Source organism: Pseudophryne corroboree, chromosome 7 (genome assembly GCF_028390025.1).
Source record: "Pseudophryne corroboree isolate aPseCor3 chromosome 7, aPseCor3.hap2, whole genome shotgun sequence".
In the NCBI taxonomy this organism is placed as follows: Eukaryota; Metazoa; Chordata; class Amphibia; order Anura; family Myobatrachidae; genus Pseudophryne; species Pseudophryne corroboree.
This window is the reverse complement of record NC_086450.1, coordinates 288,633,987-288,649,214: the sequence shown is the minus strand read 5'-3', so window position 1 is coordinate 288,649,214 and position 15,228 is coordinate 288,633,987. Positions and strand designations below refer to the sequence as shown.

The following is a 15,228-nucleotide window of genomic DNA, read 5'->3' as shown; positions in this document are numbered from 1 at the left end:
ATAATTGTATATACCAGTGACCTAACCGTGGTTTTTTTTTCTTTCTTTATACATACATACTAGTTACGAGTATACTATCTCTTTATCAACCAGTCTATATATTAGCAGCAGACACAGTACAGTGCGGTAGTTCACGGCTGTGGCTACCTCTGTGTCGGCACTCGGCAGCCCGTCCATAATTGTATATACCACCTAACCGTGGTTTTTTTTTCTTTCTTTATACATACATACTAGTTACGAGTATACTATCTCTTTATCAACCAGTCTATATATTAGCAGCAGACACAGTACAGTGCGGTAGTTCACGGCTGTGGCTACCTCTGTGTCGGCACTCGGCAGCCCGTCCATAATTGTATATACCACCTAACCGTGGTTTTTTTTTCTTTCTTTATACATACATACTAGTTACGAGTATACTATCTCTTTATCAACCAGTCTATATATTAGCAGCAGACACAGTACAGTGCGGTAGTTCACGGCTGTGGCTACCTCTGTGTCGGCACTCGGCAGCCCGTCCATAATTGTATATACCACCTAACCGTGGTTTTTTTTTCTTTCTTTATACATACATACTAGTTACGAGTATACTATCTCTTTATCAACCAGTCTATATATTAGCAGCAGACACAGTACAGTGCGGTAGTTCACGGCTGTGGCTACCTCTGTGTCGGCACTCGGCAGCCCGTCCATAATTGTATACTAGTATCCAATCCATCCATCTCCATTGTTTACCTGAGGTGCCTTTTAGTTGTGCCTATTAAAATATGGAGAACAAAGATGTGGAGGGTCCAAAATTAGGGAAAGATCAAGATCCACTTCCACCTCGTGCTGAAGCTGCTGCCACTAGTCATGGCCGAGACGATGAAATGCCAGCAACGTCGTCTGCCAAGGCCGATGCCCAATGGCATAGTACAGAGCATGTCAAAACCAAAACACCAAATATCAGTAAAAAAAGGACTCCAAAACCTAAAATAAAATTGTCGGAGGAGAAGCGTAAACTTGCCAATATGCCATTTACCACACGGAGTGGCAAGGAACGGCTGAGGCCCTGGCCTATGTTCATGGCTAGTGGTTCAGCTTCACATGAGGATGGAAGCACTCAGCCTCTCGCTAGAAAACTGAAAAGACTCAAGCTGGCAAAAGCACCGCAAAGAACTGTGCGTTCTTTGAAATCCCAAATCCACAAGGAGAGTCCAATTGTGTCGGTTGCGATGCCTGACCTTCCCAACACTGGACGTGAAGAGCATGCGCCTTCCACCATTTGCACGCCCCCTGCAAGTGCTGGAAGGAGCACCCGCAGTCCAGTTCCTGATAGTCAGATTGAAGATGTCAGTGTTGAAGTACACCAGGATGAGGAGGATATGGGTGTTGCTGGCGCTGGGGAGGAAATTGACCAGGAGGATTCTGATGGTGAGGTGGTTTGTTTAAGTCAGGCACCCGGGGAGACACCTGTTGTCCGTGGGAGGAATATGGCCGTTGACATGCCAGGTGAAAATACCCAAAAAATCAGCTCTTCGGTGTGGAGGTATTTCACCAGAAATGCGGACAACAGGTGTCAAGCCGTGTGTTCCCTTTGTCAAGCTGTAATAAGTAGGGGTAAGGACGTTAACCACCTCGGAACATCCTCCCTTATACGTCACCTGCAGCGCATTCATAATAAGTCAGTGACAAGTTCAAAAACTTTGGGTGACAGCGGAAGCAGTCCACTGACCAGTAAATCCCTTCCTCTTGTAACCAAGCTCACGCAAACCACCCCACCAACTCCCTCAGTGTCAATTTCCTCCTTCCCCAGGAATGCCAATAGTCCTGCAGGCCATGTCACTGGCAAGTCTGACGAGTCCTCTCCTGCCTGGGATTCCTCCGATGCATCCTTGCGTGTAACGCCTACTGCTGCTGGCGCTGCTGTTGTTGCCGCTGGGAGTCGATGGTCATCCCAGAGGGGAAGTCGTAAGCCCACTTGTACTACTTCCAGTAAGCAATTGACTGTTCAACAGTCCTTTGCGAGGAAGATGAAATATCACAGCAGTCATCCTACTGCAAAGCGGATAACTGAGTCCTTGACAACTATGTTGGTGTTAGACGTGCGTCCGGTATCCGCCGTTAGTTCACAGGGAACTAGACAATTTATTGAGGCAGTGTGCCCCCGTTACCAAATACCATCTAGGTTCCACTTCTCTAGGCAGGCGATACCGAGAATGTACACGGACGTCAGAAAAAGACTCACCAGTCTCCTAAAAAATGCAGTTGTACCCAATGTCCACTTAACCACGGACATGTGGACAAGTGGAGCAGGGCAGGGTCAGGACTATATGACTGTGACAGCCCACTGGGTAGATGTATGGACTCCCGCCGCAAGAACAGCAGCGGCGGCACCAGTAGCAGCATCTCGCAAACGCCAACTCTTTCCTAGGCAGGCTACGCTTTGTATCACCGCTTTCCAGAATACGCACACAGCTGAAAACCTCTTACGGCAACTGAGGAAGATCATCGCGGAATGGCTTACCCCAATTGGACTCTCCTGTGGATTTGTGGCATCGGACAACGCCAGCAATATTGTGTGTGCATTAAATATGGGCAAATTCCAGCACGTCCCATGTTTTGCACATACCTTGAATTTGGTGGTGCAGAATTTTTTAAAAAACGACAGGGGCGTGCAAGAGATGCTGTCGGTGGCCAGAAAAATTGCGGGACACTTTCGGCGTACAGGCACCACGTACAGAAGACTGGAGCACCACCAAAAACTACTGAACCTGCCCTGCCATCATCTGAAGCAAGAAGTGGTAACGAGGTGGAATTCAACCCTCTATATGCTTCAGAGGTTGGAGGAGCAGCAAAAGGCCATTCAAGCCTATACAATTGAGCACGATATAGGAGATGGAATGCACCTGTCTCAAGTGCAGTGGAGAATGATTTCAACGTTGTGCAAGGTTCTGATGCCCTTTGAACTTGCCACACGTGAAGTCAGTTCAGACACTGCCAGCCTGAGTCAGGTCATTCCCCTCATCAGGCTTTTGCAGAAGAAGCTGGAGGCATTGAAGAAGGAGCTAAAAGGGAGCGATTCCGCTAGGCATGTGGGACTTGTGGATGCAGCCCTTAATTCGCTTAACAAGGATTCACGGGTGGTCAATCTGTTGAAATCAGAGCACTACATTTTGGCCACCGTGCTCGATCCTAGATTTAAAGCCTACCTTGGATCTCTCTTTCCGGCAGACACAGGTCTGCTGGGGTTGAAAGACCTGCTGGTGACAAAATTGTCAAGTCAAGCGGAACGCGACCTGTCAACATCTCCTCCTTCACATTCTCCCGCAACTGGGGGTGCGAGGAAAAGGCTCAGAATTCCGAGCCCACCCGCTGGCGGTGATGCAGGGCAGTCTGGAGCGACTGCTGATGCTGACATCTGGTCCGGACTGAAGGACCTGACAACGATTACGGACATGTCGTCTACTGTCACTGCATATGATTCTCTCAACATTGATAGAATGGTGGAGGATTATATGAGTGACCGCATCCAAGTAGGCACGTCACACAGTCCGTACTTATACTGGCAGGAAAAAGAGGCAATTTGGAGGCCCTTGCACAAACTGGCTTTATTCTACCTAAGTTGCCCTCCCACAAGTGTGTACTCCGAAAGAGTGTTTAGTGCCGCCGCTCACCTTGTCAGCAATCGGCGTACGAGGTTACATCCAGAAAATGTGGAGAAGATGATGTTCATTAAAATGAATTATAATCAATTCCTCCGCGGAGACATTGACCAGCAGCAATTGCCTCCACAAAGTACACAGGGAGCTGAGATGGTGGATTCCAGTGGGGACGAATTGATAATCTGTGAGGAGGGGGATGTACACGGTGATATATCGGAGGGTGAAGATGAGGTGGACATCTTGCCTCTGTAGAGCCAGTTTGTGCAAGGAGAGATTAATTGCTTCTTTTTTGGGGGGGGTCCAAACCAACCCGTCATATCAGTCACAGTCGTGTGGCAGACCCTGTCACTGAAATGATGGGTTGGTTAAAGTGTGCATGTCCTGTTTTGTTTATACAACATAAGGGTGGGTGGGAGGGCCCAAGGATAATTCCATCTTGCACCTCTTTTTTCTTTTCTTTTTCTTTGCATCATGTGCTGATTGGGGAGGGTTTTTTGGAAGGGACATCCTGCGTGACACTGCAGTGCCACTCCTAGATGGGCCCGGTGTTTGTGTCGGCCACTAGGGTCGCTAATCTTACTCACACAGCTACCTCATTGCGCCTCTTTTTTTCTTTGCGTCATGTGCTGTTTGGGGAGGGTTTTTTGGAAGGGACATCCTGCGTGACACTGCAGTGCCACTCCTAGATGTGCCCGGTGTTTGTGTCGGCCACTAGGGTCGCTAATCTTACTCACACAGCTACCTCATTGCGCCTCTTTTTTTCTTTGCGTCATGTGCTGTTTGGGGAGGGTTTTTTGGAAGGGACATCCTGCGTGACACTGCAGTGCCACTCCTAGATGGGCCCGGTGTTTGTGTCGGCCACTAGGGTCGCTAATCTTACTCACACAGCTACCTCATTGCGCCTCTTTTTTTCTTTGCGTCATGTGCTGTTTGGGGAGGGTTTTTTGGAAGGGCCATCCTGCGTGACACTGCAGTGCCACTCCTAGATGGGCCCGGTGTTTGTGTCGGCCACTAGGGTCGCTAATCTTACTCACACAGCTACCTCATTGCGCCTCTTTTTTTCTTTGCGTCATGTGCTGTTTGGGGAGGGTTTTTTGGAAGGGACATCCTGCGTGACACTGCAGTGCCACTCCTAGATGGGCCCGGTGTTTGTGTCGGCCACTAGGGTCGCTAATCTTACTCACACAGCTACCTCATTGCGCCTCTTTTTTTCTTTGCGTCATGTGCTGTTTGGGGAGGGTTTTTTGGAAGGGCCATCCTGCGTGACACTGCAGTGCCACTCCTAGATGGGCCCGGTGTTTGTGTCGGCCACTAGGGTCGCTAATCTTACTCACACAGCTACCTCATTGCGCCTCTTTTTTTCTTTGCGTCATGTGCTGTTTGGGGAGGGTTTTTTGGAAGGGCCATCCTGCGTGACACTGCAGTGACACTCCTAGATGGGCCCGGTGTTTGTGTCGGCCACTAGGGTCGCTAATCTTACTCACACAGCTACCTCATTGCGCCTCTTTTTTTCTTTGCGTCATGTGCTGTTTGGGGAGGGTTTTTTGGAAGGGACATCCTGCGTGACACTGCAGTGCCACTCCTAGATGGGCCCGGTGTTTGTGTCGTGCCACTAGGGTCGCTTATCTTACTCACACAGCGACCTCGGTGCAAATTTTAGGACTAAAAATAATATTGTGAGGTGTGAGGTATTCAGAATAGACTGAAAATGAGTGTAAATTATGGTTTTTGAGGTTAATAATACTTTGGGATCAAAATGACCCCCAAATTCTATGATTTAAGCTGTTTTTTAGTGTTTTTGGAAAAAAACACCCGAATCCAAAACACACCCGAATCGGACAAAAATAATTCGGTGAGGTTTTGCCAAAACGCGTTCGAACCCAAAACACGGCCGCGGAACCGAACCCAAAACCAAAACACAAAACCCGAAAAATTTCAGGCGCTCATCTCTAGTTACAAGCTGACTGGTTAGTACTTTATCTCTCTCCTCTTTTTCTCTGTGAAATGCTTGATACATCTGGCCCTAAGTAGGAGGGAAAGGTACAGCAGGTCAAAACTATGTAATGACAGATCCCCAAGTGTTTGGGGGTGTTTACATACATATATTTATATATTGGATCCTCCAGGGGCTATCCAATTAGCCCCAATAGCTGTCACTTATTGGGGATTATGCGTGCGTCAGGCACGCAAAACAATATCCCCGATAACCAGCTCTTAGAGCACCATTTCTTCTCGAAAACACATGGGTCTGGAAATTATTCCGGATCCCATGTGTTTTCGCCCCAAAGACAGGTCATTTAAAAAAAAAAAAAAAAAAAGGGCTGTAATTGGATGACCATAGAGCTAAAATTGTCAAAATGGCACTTTTTCCCCACCAAAAAATTTGCATTGGTAATTAGATATCCCCCCTACCCTTTCTCTCTTTCTCTTACTCTCCCTTTCTTTATAACCCCGCCCCCCCCCCCCCCCCCCCCACACACACACACACACACCTCCCTCAGTCTCTCTCTTCCCCTCTAGTTTTGGTTGTGTCCTTATTTCCTTAACACATTACATTTTAAGTGCAAGTGGTATATTTGACGTGCTTCCCAAATCAATTTTTTTTTCTAATGAACGCGAACAGTAATATAATTAAATTGGCAAATTGATGCTTCCATTGGACCTGCACTGACCACTACACCCAATACTATTATTTAGGCCATATTACAATTCAAAACATAATTCTGAAATTTTCTTTCTTTTTACTTTTTTTTTTTATTATCAGCAGCTGCTTTTCAGGTAAATATTATTTCACTAAATGCACACTACAGTACTTGCCAGCTGTCCCTGATTGTTAGGGAAACACCCTGAAATATTAGCACTCTCCCTGACTTCCAGAAGATTGCAGCAATCGCCCTGATTGCACCTTACCCCCCTCCCCCCCATTATGTAGCTGTTATATACTTGGATTTTCCTAGAAAGCACTGCAACATACCATTTTGTATGCAGATACAGTTGCAGACGCACACAGAATATAGGCATTCCACACATCGCTTTAATCAGCATAAGCTGCTTGTGCATCTTATTTGCATAGCGATGCGAACAAGTTTCATTTTCGGCAAAAAAAGACACCCAATGCTAATGGAGTTGCATGAGACATGTCAGTTCACTCATGCCAGGCATCCCCCTCAGCGTGACGTCTTGAGATAAGATGTATGAAGACATAGCTGTATGTGCCAAACTATAACTGCTTAGGGGATCCTTTACATCTGGATGTAAGTACATTTTATGGCACGCCTCTCAGGCAGTGCATGTCCACTATACAGTAGGTGTTGTTTCCACAATAACTCTGAAGTGCTCTTTCAACTTAGACAACTATGAAATGCACTCTATATTGAGTATAAGATAATAGCAATTAATGTATGTATAACAGGTGTAGTAGGGTATGCCGGCGGCTGGGCTCCCGGCGACCAGCATACTGGACACGGAATACCGACCGCCGGCATACCGACAGCTGGGCGAGTGCAAATGAGCCCCTTGCGGACTCGCTGCGCTCGCCACGCTGCGGGCACGGTGGCGCGCTATGTGCGCCACACTATCTATTCTCCCTCCAGGGGGGTCGTGGACCCCCAAGAGGGAGAAAAGGTGTCGGTATGCTGGGTGTCAGGATTCCGGCGTCAGTATACTGTGCGCCGGGATCCCGACAGCCGGCAAACTGAAGACCACCCATGTCTAACACCGTAAGAGCCAAAGAGAGAGCATTGCTGTAATGAGTAGGTTTGAATGGAAATGTTGTGACTTGCTTGAATATGATAAAGTTGCTTCTGTTTAGTATGACATACTGCAAATTCCATATTTGATCATTTATGTAAGGAGAGGATGAACATTAATTGTTGATTTTGACAAAACTTTTATTTTAGGGACGCTCAGTAAGGGAAGGTACTTTACGAAGAATACAAAGACGGAGCTTCACGCCAGTTAGTTTCCTAGAAGAAGATACTATGGATTTTCCAGATGAATTGGATACATCATTTTTTGCCAGGGTGAACACTATTTGTTTATATTTTAGTGTATATTAATTCAAATTTAAAGGGATTGTCTTCTAAAGCTAGGTAAACACTTGTACAATCACACATTCGATGCAAAGGTTCGATCGACCGTACTCCTGTTCAGAAGTCCCGATCGCAGTGCCAGTACGCACATACACACATATACAATCATAAGTGCGACCTTCGATCCTGTACTGCAGGATATATCGCAAGGAAATTATTGTACCAGTGTACACGCTTTCCCGATTTCAGGCAGTGGTCGCAGTGGGTGTACCTAAAATTAGCATAATGGGCAGGGAGGGGGTGTAATTACAAGACCAAAACATGCCTACCTGAATGACCTAAAATAAAATAACAAAATAATGCACTTGCATTACTACACATCCCAGCAATTGGCGCTTGCAAAGCTACATATGCCAGCAAGTCCTTGATTGCAGTTTAGGTGGCTGGACACAGGTAAAAGGATGTACAGTATGCAGCAGTGCAGAACAAACAAAAAAGGGCGAATGTTAACAAGAAGAGGAGCGTCACACACACAATGCTTCCTGAACTGAGTTTAATTATGCACACCCAAAGAGGCGGACCTTGTTTGGTGTACAAACGTAAGAACGGTTTCAAGAACGGTTGAAGGTGCATACACACAGCACATTCGGTCTGTCCTGGCTCTGTCGAATCGGATGAAAATTATAGTGCATAGAAAATGTTTTCCTCCGAATCGACCGGTTTTATTCCGACAAAACATGATTGAACATTTTCCTCCGATATCGAACGAAGGGCTCGAAAATGAAAGAATGGGCCGATGATTGTATAGGTGCATACCCAGCTTTAGAGATTCCTTTAATTTAACTGAGTAAGGCTCAGTAACTACTTTTCTTCGTTATGCTAACCTATATGTTTTGCTCCATTTCCCTAATAATCACAAATACATATGATAGCATAAAATTTTTTTATTTTTTTAATTCAAGCCTTTAGTAACTTTATTTTCAGGAAGGAGCCCTTCATGAAGATATGTCAAGTTATCCTGATGAGGTCTTTGAATCTCCATCGGAGGCTGCAATCAAAGAAGCTGATCAGACGGCAACAACAGAAGATGGCGTGGAGCGCACAGGAAGTGCTTTGGATAAGAGCGAATTAGAAAAAAGTCATTTATTGCTGTAGGTTGATTTAATGCTGAATAAGGAAATAGAATTGTTATTATTGATATATATTGACTATATTTATTATTATATAATAAGAACATATAATACAGGTTGAGTCTCCCTTATCCAAAATGCTTGGGACCAGAGGTATTTTGGATATGGGATTTTTCCGTATTTTGGAATAATTACATACCATAATGAGATTTCATGGTGATGGGACCTAAATCTAAGCACAGAATGCATTTATGTTTCATATACACCATATACACACAGCCTGAAAGTAATTTTAGCCAATATTTTTAATAACTTTGTGCATTAAACAAAGTGTGTGTACATTCACACAATTCATTTATGTTTCATATACACCTTATACACACAGCCTAAAGTACATTTAATACAATATTTTTAATAACTTTGTGTATTAAACAAAGTTTGTGTACATTGAGCCATCAAAAAACAAAGGTTTCACTATCTCACTCTCACTCAAAAAAGTCCGTATTTCGGAATATTCCGTATTTCGGAATATTTGGATATGGGATACTCAACCTGTACTAATTAACTGTTTCCAACACAAATTAGAGGATATATGGTAAAACTGGAGATATTGCTTATAGATTCCATTCAATGTTATTACAGTTACCTTTAAATTTGAATTATACACAGTTACCTATAGAACATTTTTCATAAATAAGGGTATAACTGAACCTTATACCTGAATATCAGAGTAATACACAAATGGTGTGGCAGTAAATGAAACAACAATGGCCCTCATTCCGAGTTGATCGCACGTAGCAACTTTTTGGTGCTTGTGCAATCAACTTGACGCGACCTATGGGGGGAGTGTATTTTAGCATAGCAGGGCTGCGATCGCTTGTGCAGCCCTGCTATGCTAAAAAAGTTTCCTGCAAAACAAGACCAGGGTCAGACTTACTTACCCTGTGCGACGAAGGTCCCGGGATTGACGTCAGACATCCGCCCTCCAAACGCCTGGACACACCTGCGTTCTGATCTCCATGCTCGGATAACGGTGAGTATCCGCCCCGGAATGCCTCCCCGCTGTCAATCTTCTTGCGATTGCACAAGCGACCACTTTATTTTCTCTTCTGGTCATTGCCCCGTGACGGCTGTTGCTGGGCAACGACGCGCGTGCGCATTGCGGGAGCCGCGCATGCGCAGTTCCGATCCGTTCGCACCGCAGTGAAGAACCGCTGTGTGCGAACGGGTCGGAATGACCCCCTATAACATTTGTAGACTGTTGCTGACGCGCTATAGTTAAGACATTTATTAGTATTCACTTCTCAGCTTTTTAATGGTTTGGCTCACAAGCATTTACTAATAAGGCTGGTTTGCCATTAGAAATCCATGGCATCCTATCTGAAAATAATTGTCTACGAAACACAGTATTTGAATGTGTATGGTATCAAACACAAGAGAGCATTTGCAGTGTGTTGAGATGATATACAGGCAACCTGTTATAATATCACAATCACAATATATATAATCAAAGAAAGAGACACCAATCTGAAATAACATTTCAGCAGGCATTGATAAAAAGACAAAATATACCACACAGATCTGGTAATTCAGTGGGGTGTCTGAGACTAGGGGGTAAATTTACTAAAGCTTCTAAAACAGAGAATTGGTGATGTTGCCCATAGCAACCAACCAGACGCTGTCTGTCACTTCTCTATTGCCTTTTAGAAAATGATAGCATCTGATTGGTTGCTATGGGCAACATCACCAATTCTCTGTATTAGAAGCTTTAGTAAATTTACCCTTGTATGTCCTGTCATCTTTGAAAGTTGGAAGGTTTCAACTTTTTGGTATGTTGTTTTTTTATGTGACTAATGACAGAATATCTGTTCACATGTATGTAGTAAACCAGAAATGTAACACAACTTTCCAGCACACTGGTGGGTAGCAGAGCCTGCCGAAAAGTTACTTGCCTTGCTTTATTGCAGTGAGCAGGAATCACAGAGCACTTTACTGAAAAGTAAGGAGGAAGACCAGGTGTTCCAGACTGGGTATCTATCCTCCTGCTCCAGACAAAGAATAGGATCAAGTTGAGTCCTGTTCTCTGTCTTATGACACGCCAGCCTACACCCATTGCCCCAGCTGTTGCACACAGCATGTGGGAACTGTGCATTTCACAGCTTTCTGTGGAAACCTCACTCTCAGACGTATAAAGCATCCATAGCTCAGGCGCTGAGGAGATGAAATCACTCGTGGCATCACAAAATAGCTACTGTACATTTTCTATCAGTGTTAGACCTCATTCTGTGACATCTTTAGCCAGCACATAACCAAACAGGTAATATGGCAGATACTGGCAATTACTGAATTTGGATAATAGCATATAGTATTTCAGGAGCAAATGTCCATTGGTAAGAAGATAAAAGTTTTATTCTTTTTAAATATAAAAAGTATATTTTATGTGCTTCCAGACCATTGGAAAGAGGATGGCGTAAGACAAAAGAAGGACATCTCATACAGCCAAAGGTCAGACTGTGCCAGGAAGTGGTCAGTGTCGGTCCCCAGAAACGAGGGCAACGCATAACTATCCCAGTGAAGAAACTGTTTGCAAAGGAAAAAAGGCCATATGGTCTTGGAATGGTTGGAAGATTAACAAACAGAACGTATCGCAAGAGAATAGACAGCTATGTGAAAAGACAAATCGAAGATATGGATGATCACCGGTAAGTGCAGTTTAAAAGGTAGCAAACAGCTTCCTACAAGTCAGTGTACTAATACAGCGCTACAGAATCAGAAACATTTCTGAGAAAGTACCTGGTTTGTATATACTCTTGTTTTAGAGAAAACTCTTTGATAATTATTTTAAAAGTCCCCATTATTGTAGTAAAAGGGAATACGTCACATTGGGCAAATTGTGGTTACATCACCCTGCACCGTACCTATGGTGTGACAGCTCTTGGTGGTGTTATTATTGTTATCCTTTATTTATATGGCGCCACAAAGGATCCGCAACGCCCATTACACAGTACATAATCAAATGAGCAACAAGAAAACAGCACTTACAGTACATGACAATATAGGACAGGTATAGAAAACCCGGGGTTAGGTGCCATCAAAGGGAGTAAGGAGTATAAGATAGTGTAAGTAAGAAAAGGAAAGGCACATGAGGAAAGAAGTCCCTGCTCTTGCGAGCTTACAATCTAAAAGGTGAGGGGCTAACAGACCGGAGTGACACGGAAGGGGTAGACAGTGTTGCACCATTCTGGGATGTGAGCAAACCCTTGCTGGGGGCTTCTTTCTGTATGACTTGTGAGGTCATACATTTACCTCACCCTGACACAGTGGTTAACAGGGTATGCTGTGTGAGTATACACTGTGGGGTAAATTTACTTAAATTGATCTGTATAGATGAATGAATAGAAGAACGGATCTGATCTCTTTCTAGTCTAGTGTGTGAGGCAGCATTTGTATTGTATCCCTTCATAGTAGAATGTGCCTGTTCAAAAATCTGGATTAATCAGTGACTGCAGTTCGGATTGGGGACTGTCTCTAAAGTCTCTGATATGTTGTGATGGAGAATGCACACATCTAATGACTTGCGTTATTAAGTGTATGCCAGAGCTTACATGGCGTGGTGCATGGATTAACATCAGTATTGTGATATTGCTCTATGTGGTCAGAGATGGACAAAAAGATAAGGATTTTTGTAATAGGAATTCCATACAAATGCATCTATGGTTCTTTGGGTATCTGGATTATGATGTGAGATATCACTGTGGGGTATATTCAATAACAGTCGGATCCATTCCAACATGTATTTTTCGTAATGGATCCGACCAGCCCTATTCAATGAGCGACCAAATCCAACTGTAGGATTTGACCATTCCCTTCCGTCCCGCTGCTGCTGTCAGCAACTCCCTTGTTGGAGGGAGCCGCTCCGTGTGGCCGCCTGTGTATCCGTGGAGCTCTACCGGGGAGCCGGAGAGCACTGCCGTGTAGCTGGGGAGCCGGGGAGCTGTGTAGCCGCCTGTATGTATTCATGGAGCGCTCCCATGTAGCCGGAGAGCGCTGCTGGGGAGCCGGAGAGCGCTGCCGTGTAGCTGTGGAGCCGCGTAGCCGGGGAGCGCTGCCGGGAGAGAGGAGCCCGGCAGAGAGAAGAGTGTCTTCCACCGACCGCGGCTCCAGCTGCCCCTGCCAGTAGCACTTTCTCTCCCTCCCTTGCCCCGCTCCCACGTCTGATCTCCTCAGTCCGACTTTTTTTATAGTCAGATTAAGATTGTCGGAAACAGGCCAAAACCTGTTGGACTTGGCCCCGTTTCCGACAGAAGCTATTCCGCCGATCCACGTGTTTTCCGACAAGTTGGGAATTACAGAACTTGTCGGAAAAAACCTGCCCCTATAGTTTGCAAAGAGATAATGCACTTAAAATGTATAAATATCTTCAGAGATTGTGGCACAGAGAGCCATCAAGAGCCGTTACACCGCAGGTGTGGTACAGGGTGAAGTAACCACAAATGTGTGTCATCCAACACATGCATCCAATTAGAGAGTCATTAGTGGCCAGTGTCTCACCAGCCATTGACCTCACCGCACATCACTGATCTGGATCATTGTATCTCCTATCTTGTTTAATCAAAATAAACGGATAGTCACATCATATTGACTTTCATTCCTCCATGAATATGAATACACATATCTCTGTAATTTTTTCTTTTCTTTCATGTATTACTTTCACAAGACCATATAGATCCACACATCATGTGAGTGCTGGACACAAATCCCCCTTTTCTGTTCTGTATACTATCTACGAGACTTGACACCTCGAGTGCCCAGTGCTCCCAAATACCCAGGTGCATTACACTGAGTTCTAGTTGCTATACCCCTTTTGTTGCACACTAAAGTGTTTACTTTATGTGGCTTATAGTAATGACATATTTTTTATTACATTTCATACTTGTGGTGCTGCTGTCCATGGAGAATGTTTAGTATTTTACCCAATCACTTGATATAAAGCAATAGAGCTAGAGTCACTAGCCAAAATACTGAAGCACAGGAAAACCATAGCAACACATTATATTGATGATAACCATGTGGATTCTTACTAATTACATAAGACTTATATTAAACCTAGTGTTGAAATGAATTGTAAAGTAATATTTGCTGATGTTCCTCTGATTTTCCCACTCACATAAGTATAAATGGGAGCATTTACCTTTACCTGCCCGTTTTATGTGAGTGTAAATATTTATTAGTGCTTATATGGTGATTAGCCTCTATCTCAGCTGGAGGTTCAGTAGACAATACTCAGCGTAAGCAGGTTTCTGAAAGTAAGAAATTGACGGTTTTGTAGTTGATTATCTGACATACTTGTACATGGCTAGTAACAAAGATAATTGTAAAAGGTTTACAGTCATGGTGGGAGTGACATATCAGTCTTAAAGAATCCGAGTTGTGAGAGGACCTGTGAGACTGGGGGGGGGGGGGGGGATATTTACTAGGGTGTGAGAATCAGGAACTGAGATTTTGTGAGAGTACTCTTTTTTTTTTTTTTTTTTTTTTCAGGTGCCAATCATTTACATGGCAAAATCAACCTGGTTTTGCCATGTAAATGAGTGTCACTTTAAAAGAACAGGGGAACTGTCACAAAATCTCTAATTTCCTGATTCTCACACCCTATTACATTTCCCGCCAGGTGTGTTCTTTATGGAAAACTGGGATAGGCACAATTATGCATAAATATGCAAGATTTCAATTATATTATAATGGAAAAATCATCCTATGTAATAAAAATATGAATTTGTAGCATAAAACTAAAAGCAGCAAAAAAACTCCAAAAGAGACATTACTGGGTTTTGGTATATATTCATCATGTTGACATTCGTAGCTTTAAGACGATCGGCGGGATGTAATGCCACCCGAGTCCAGCTGCTGTGCGGGATGCCGGACGAACTCGCCTTGTAAGTGATAGCCCCTTTAAAAAAAGTCTGAGTTCAGCTGGTATCCCGCACAGCCGCCGGACTCGGGCGGCATTACATCCCGCTGCTTAACTGCAACCTTGCGGCTGTAAGTACCCTAACCCTAAACCTAATGTTGGCATTTCGCAAAATATTTTACTTGTCGACATCTACAATGTTGTCATTGTGAGCATGTAAACATTTTGCAGATACCCGAACTATGGATACATGTCACCACATTAGACCATAAGACAATAAATACATATATCATTTTTCTGTTTTATTATTTTATTTTTTTCAGAAATGGTCTTTCCATGTGTCTCAGGAAAAATCCCAGTTACAGTACATGCTTGGAAATTTCATATTTGACACTATGGGGTCGATCCTATTAGCCGCGATGATATTCCAGATGTGAATCATCATGACAGCTGGCGCACTTTACGGTTGCCCGAATTCGCATAAAAGTGCTCGCTGCCCCATAGGGCTCTGTCAA

General features: G+C 44.2%; 1 protein-coding gene across 1 annotated transcript in view; it reads left to right on the top strand.

Moving 5' to 3' along the window:
- RHBDF1 (rhomboid 5 homolog 1) overlaps positions 1–15,228 on the top strand; it is a 353,761-nt gene that overhangs the window by 184,450 nt on the left and 154,083 nt on the right. The window contains exons 6-8 of the mRNA XM_063934209.1: positions 7,541–7,663; positions 8,657–8,823; positions 11,253–11,504. Coding sequence (XP_063790279.1) covers positions 7,541–7,663; positions 8,657–8,823; positions 11,253–11,504 — 542 coding nt within the window. The remainder of the gene's footprint in view (positions 1–7,540; positions 7,664–8,656; positions 8,824–11,252; positions 11,505–15,228) is intronic.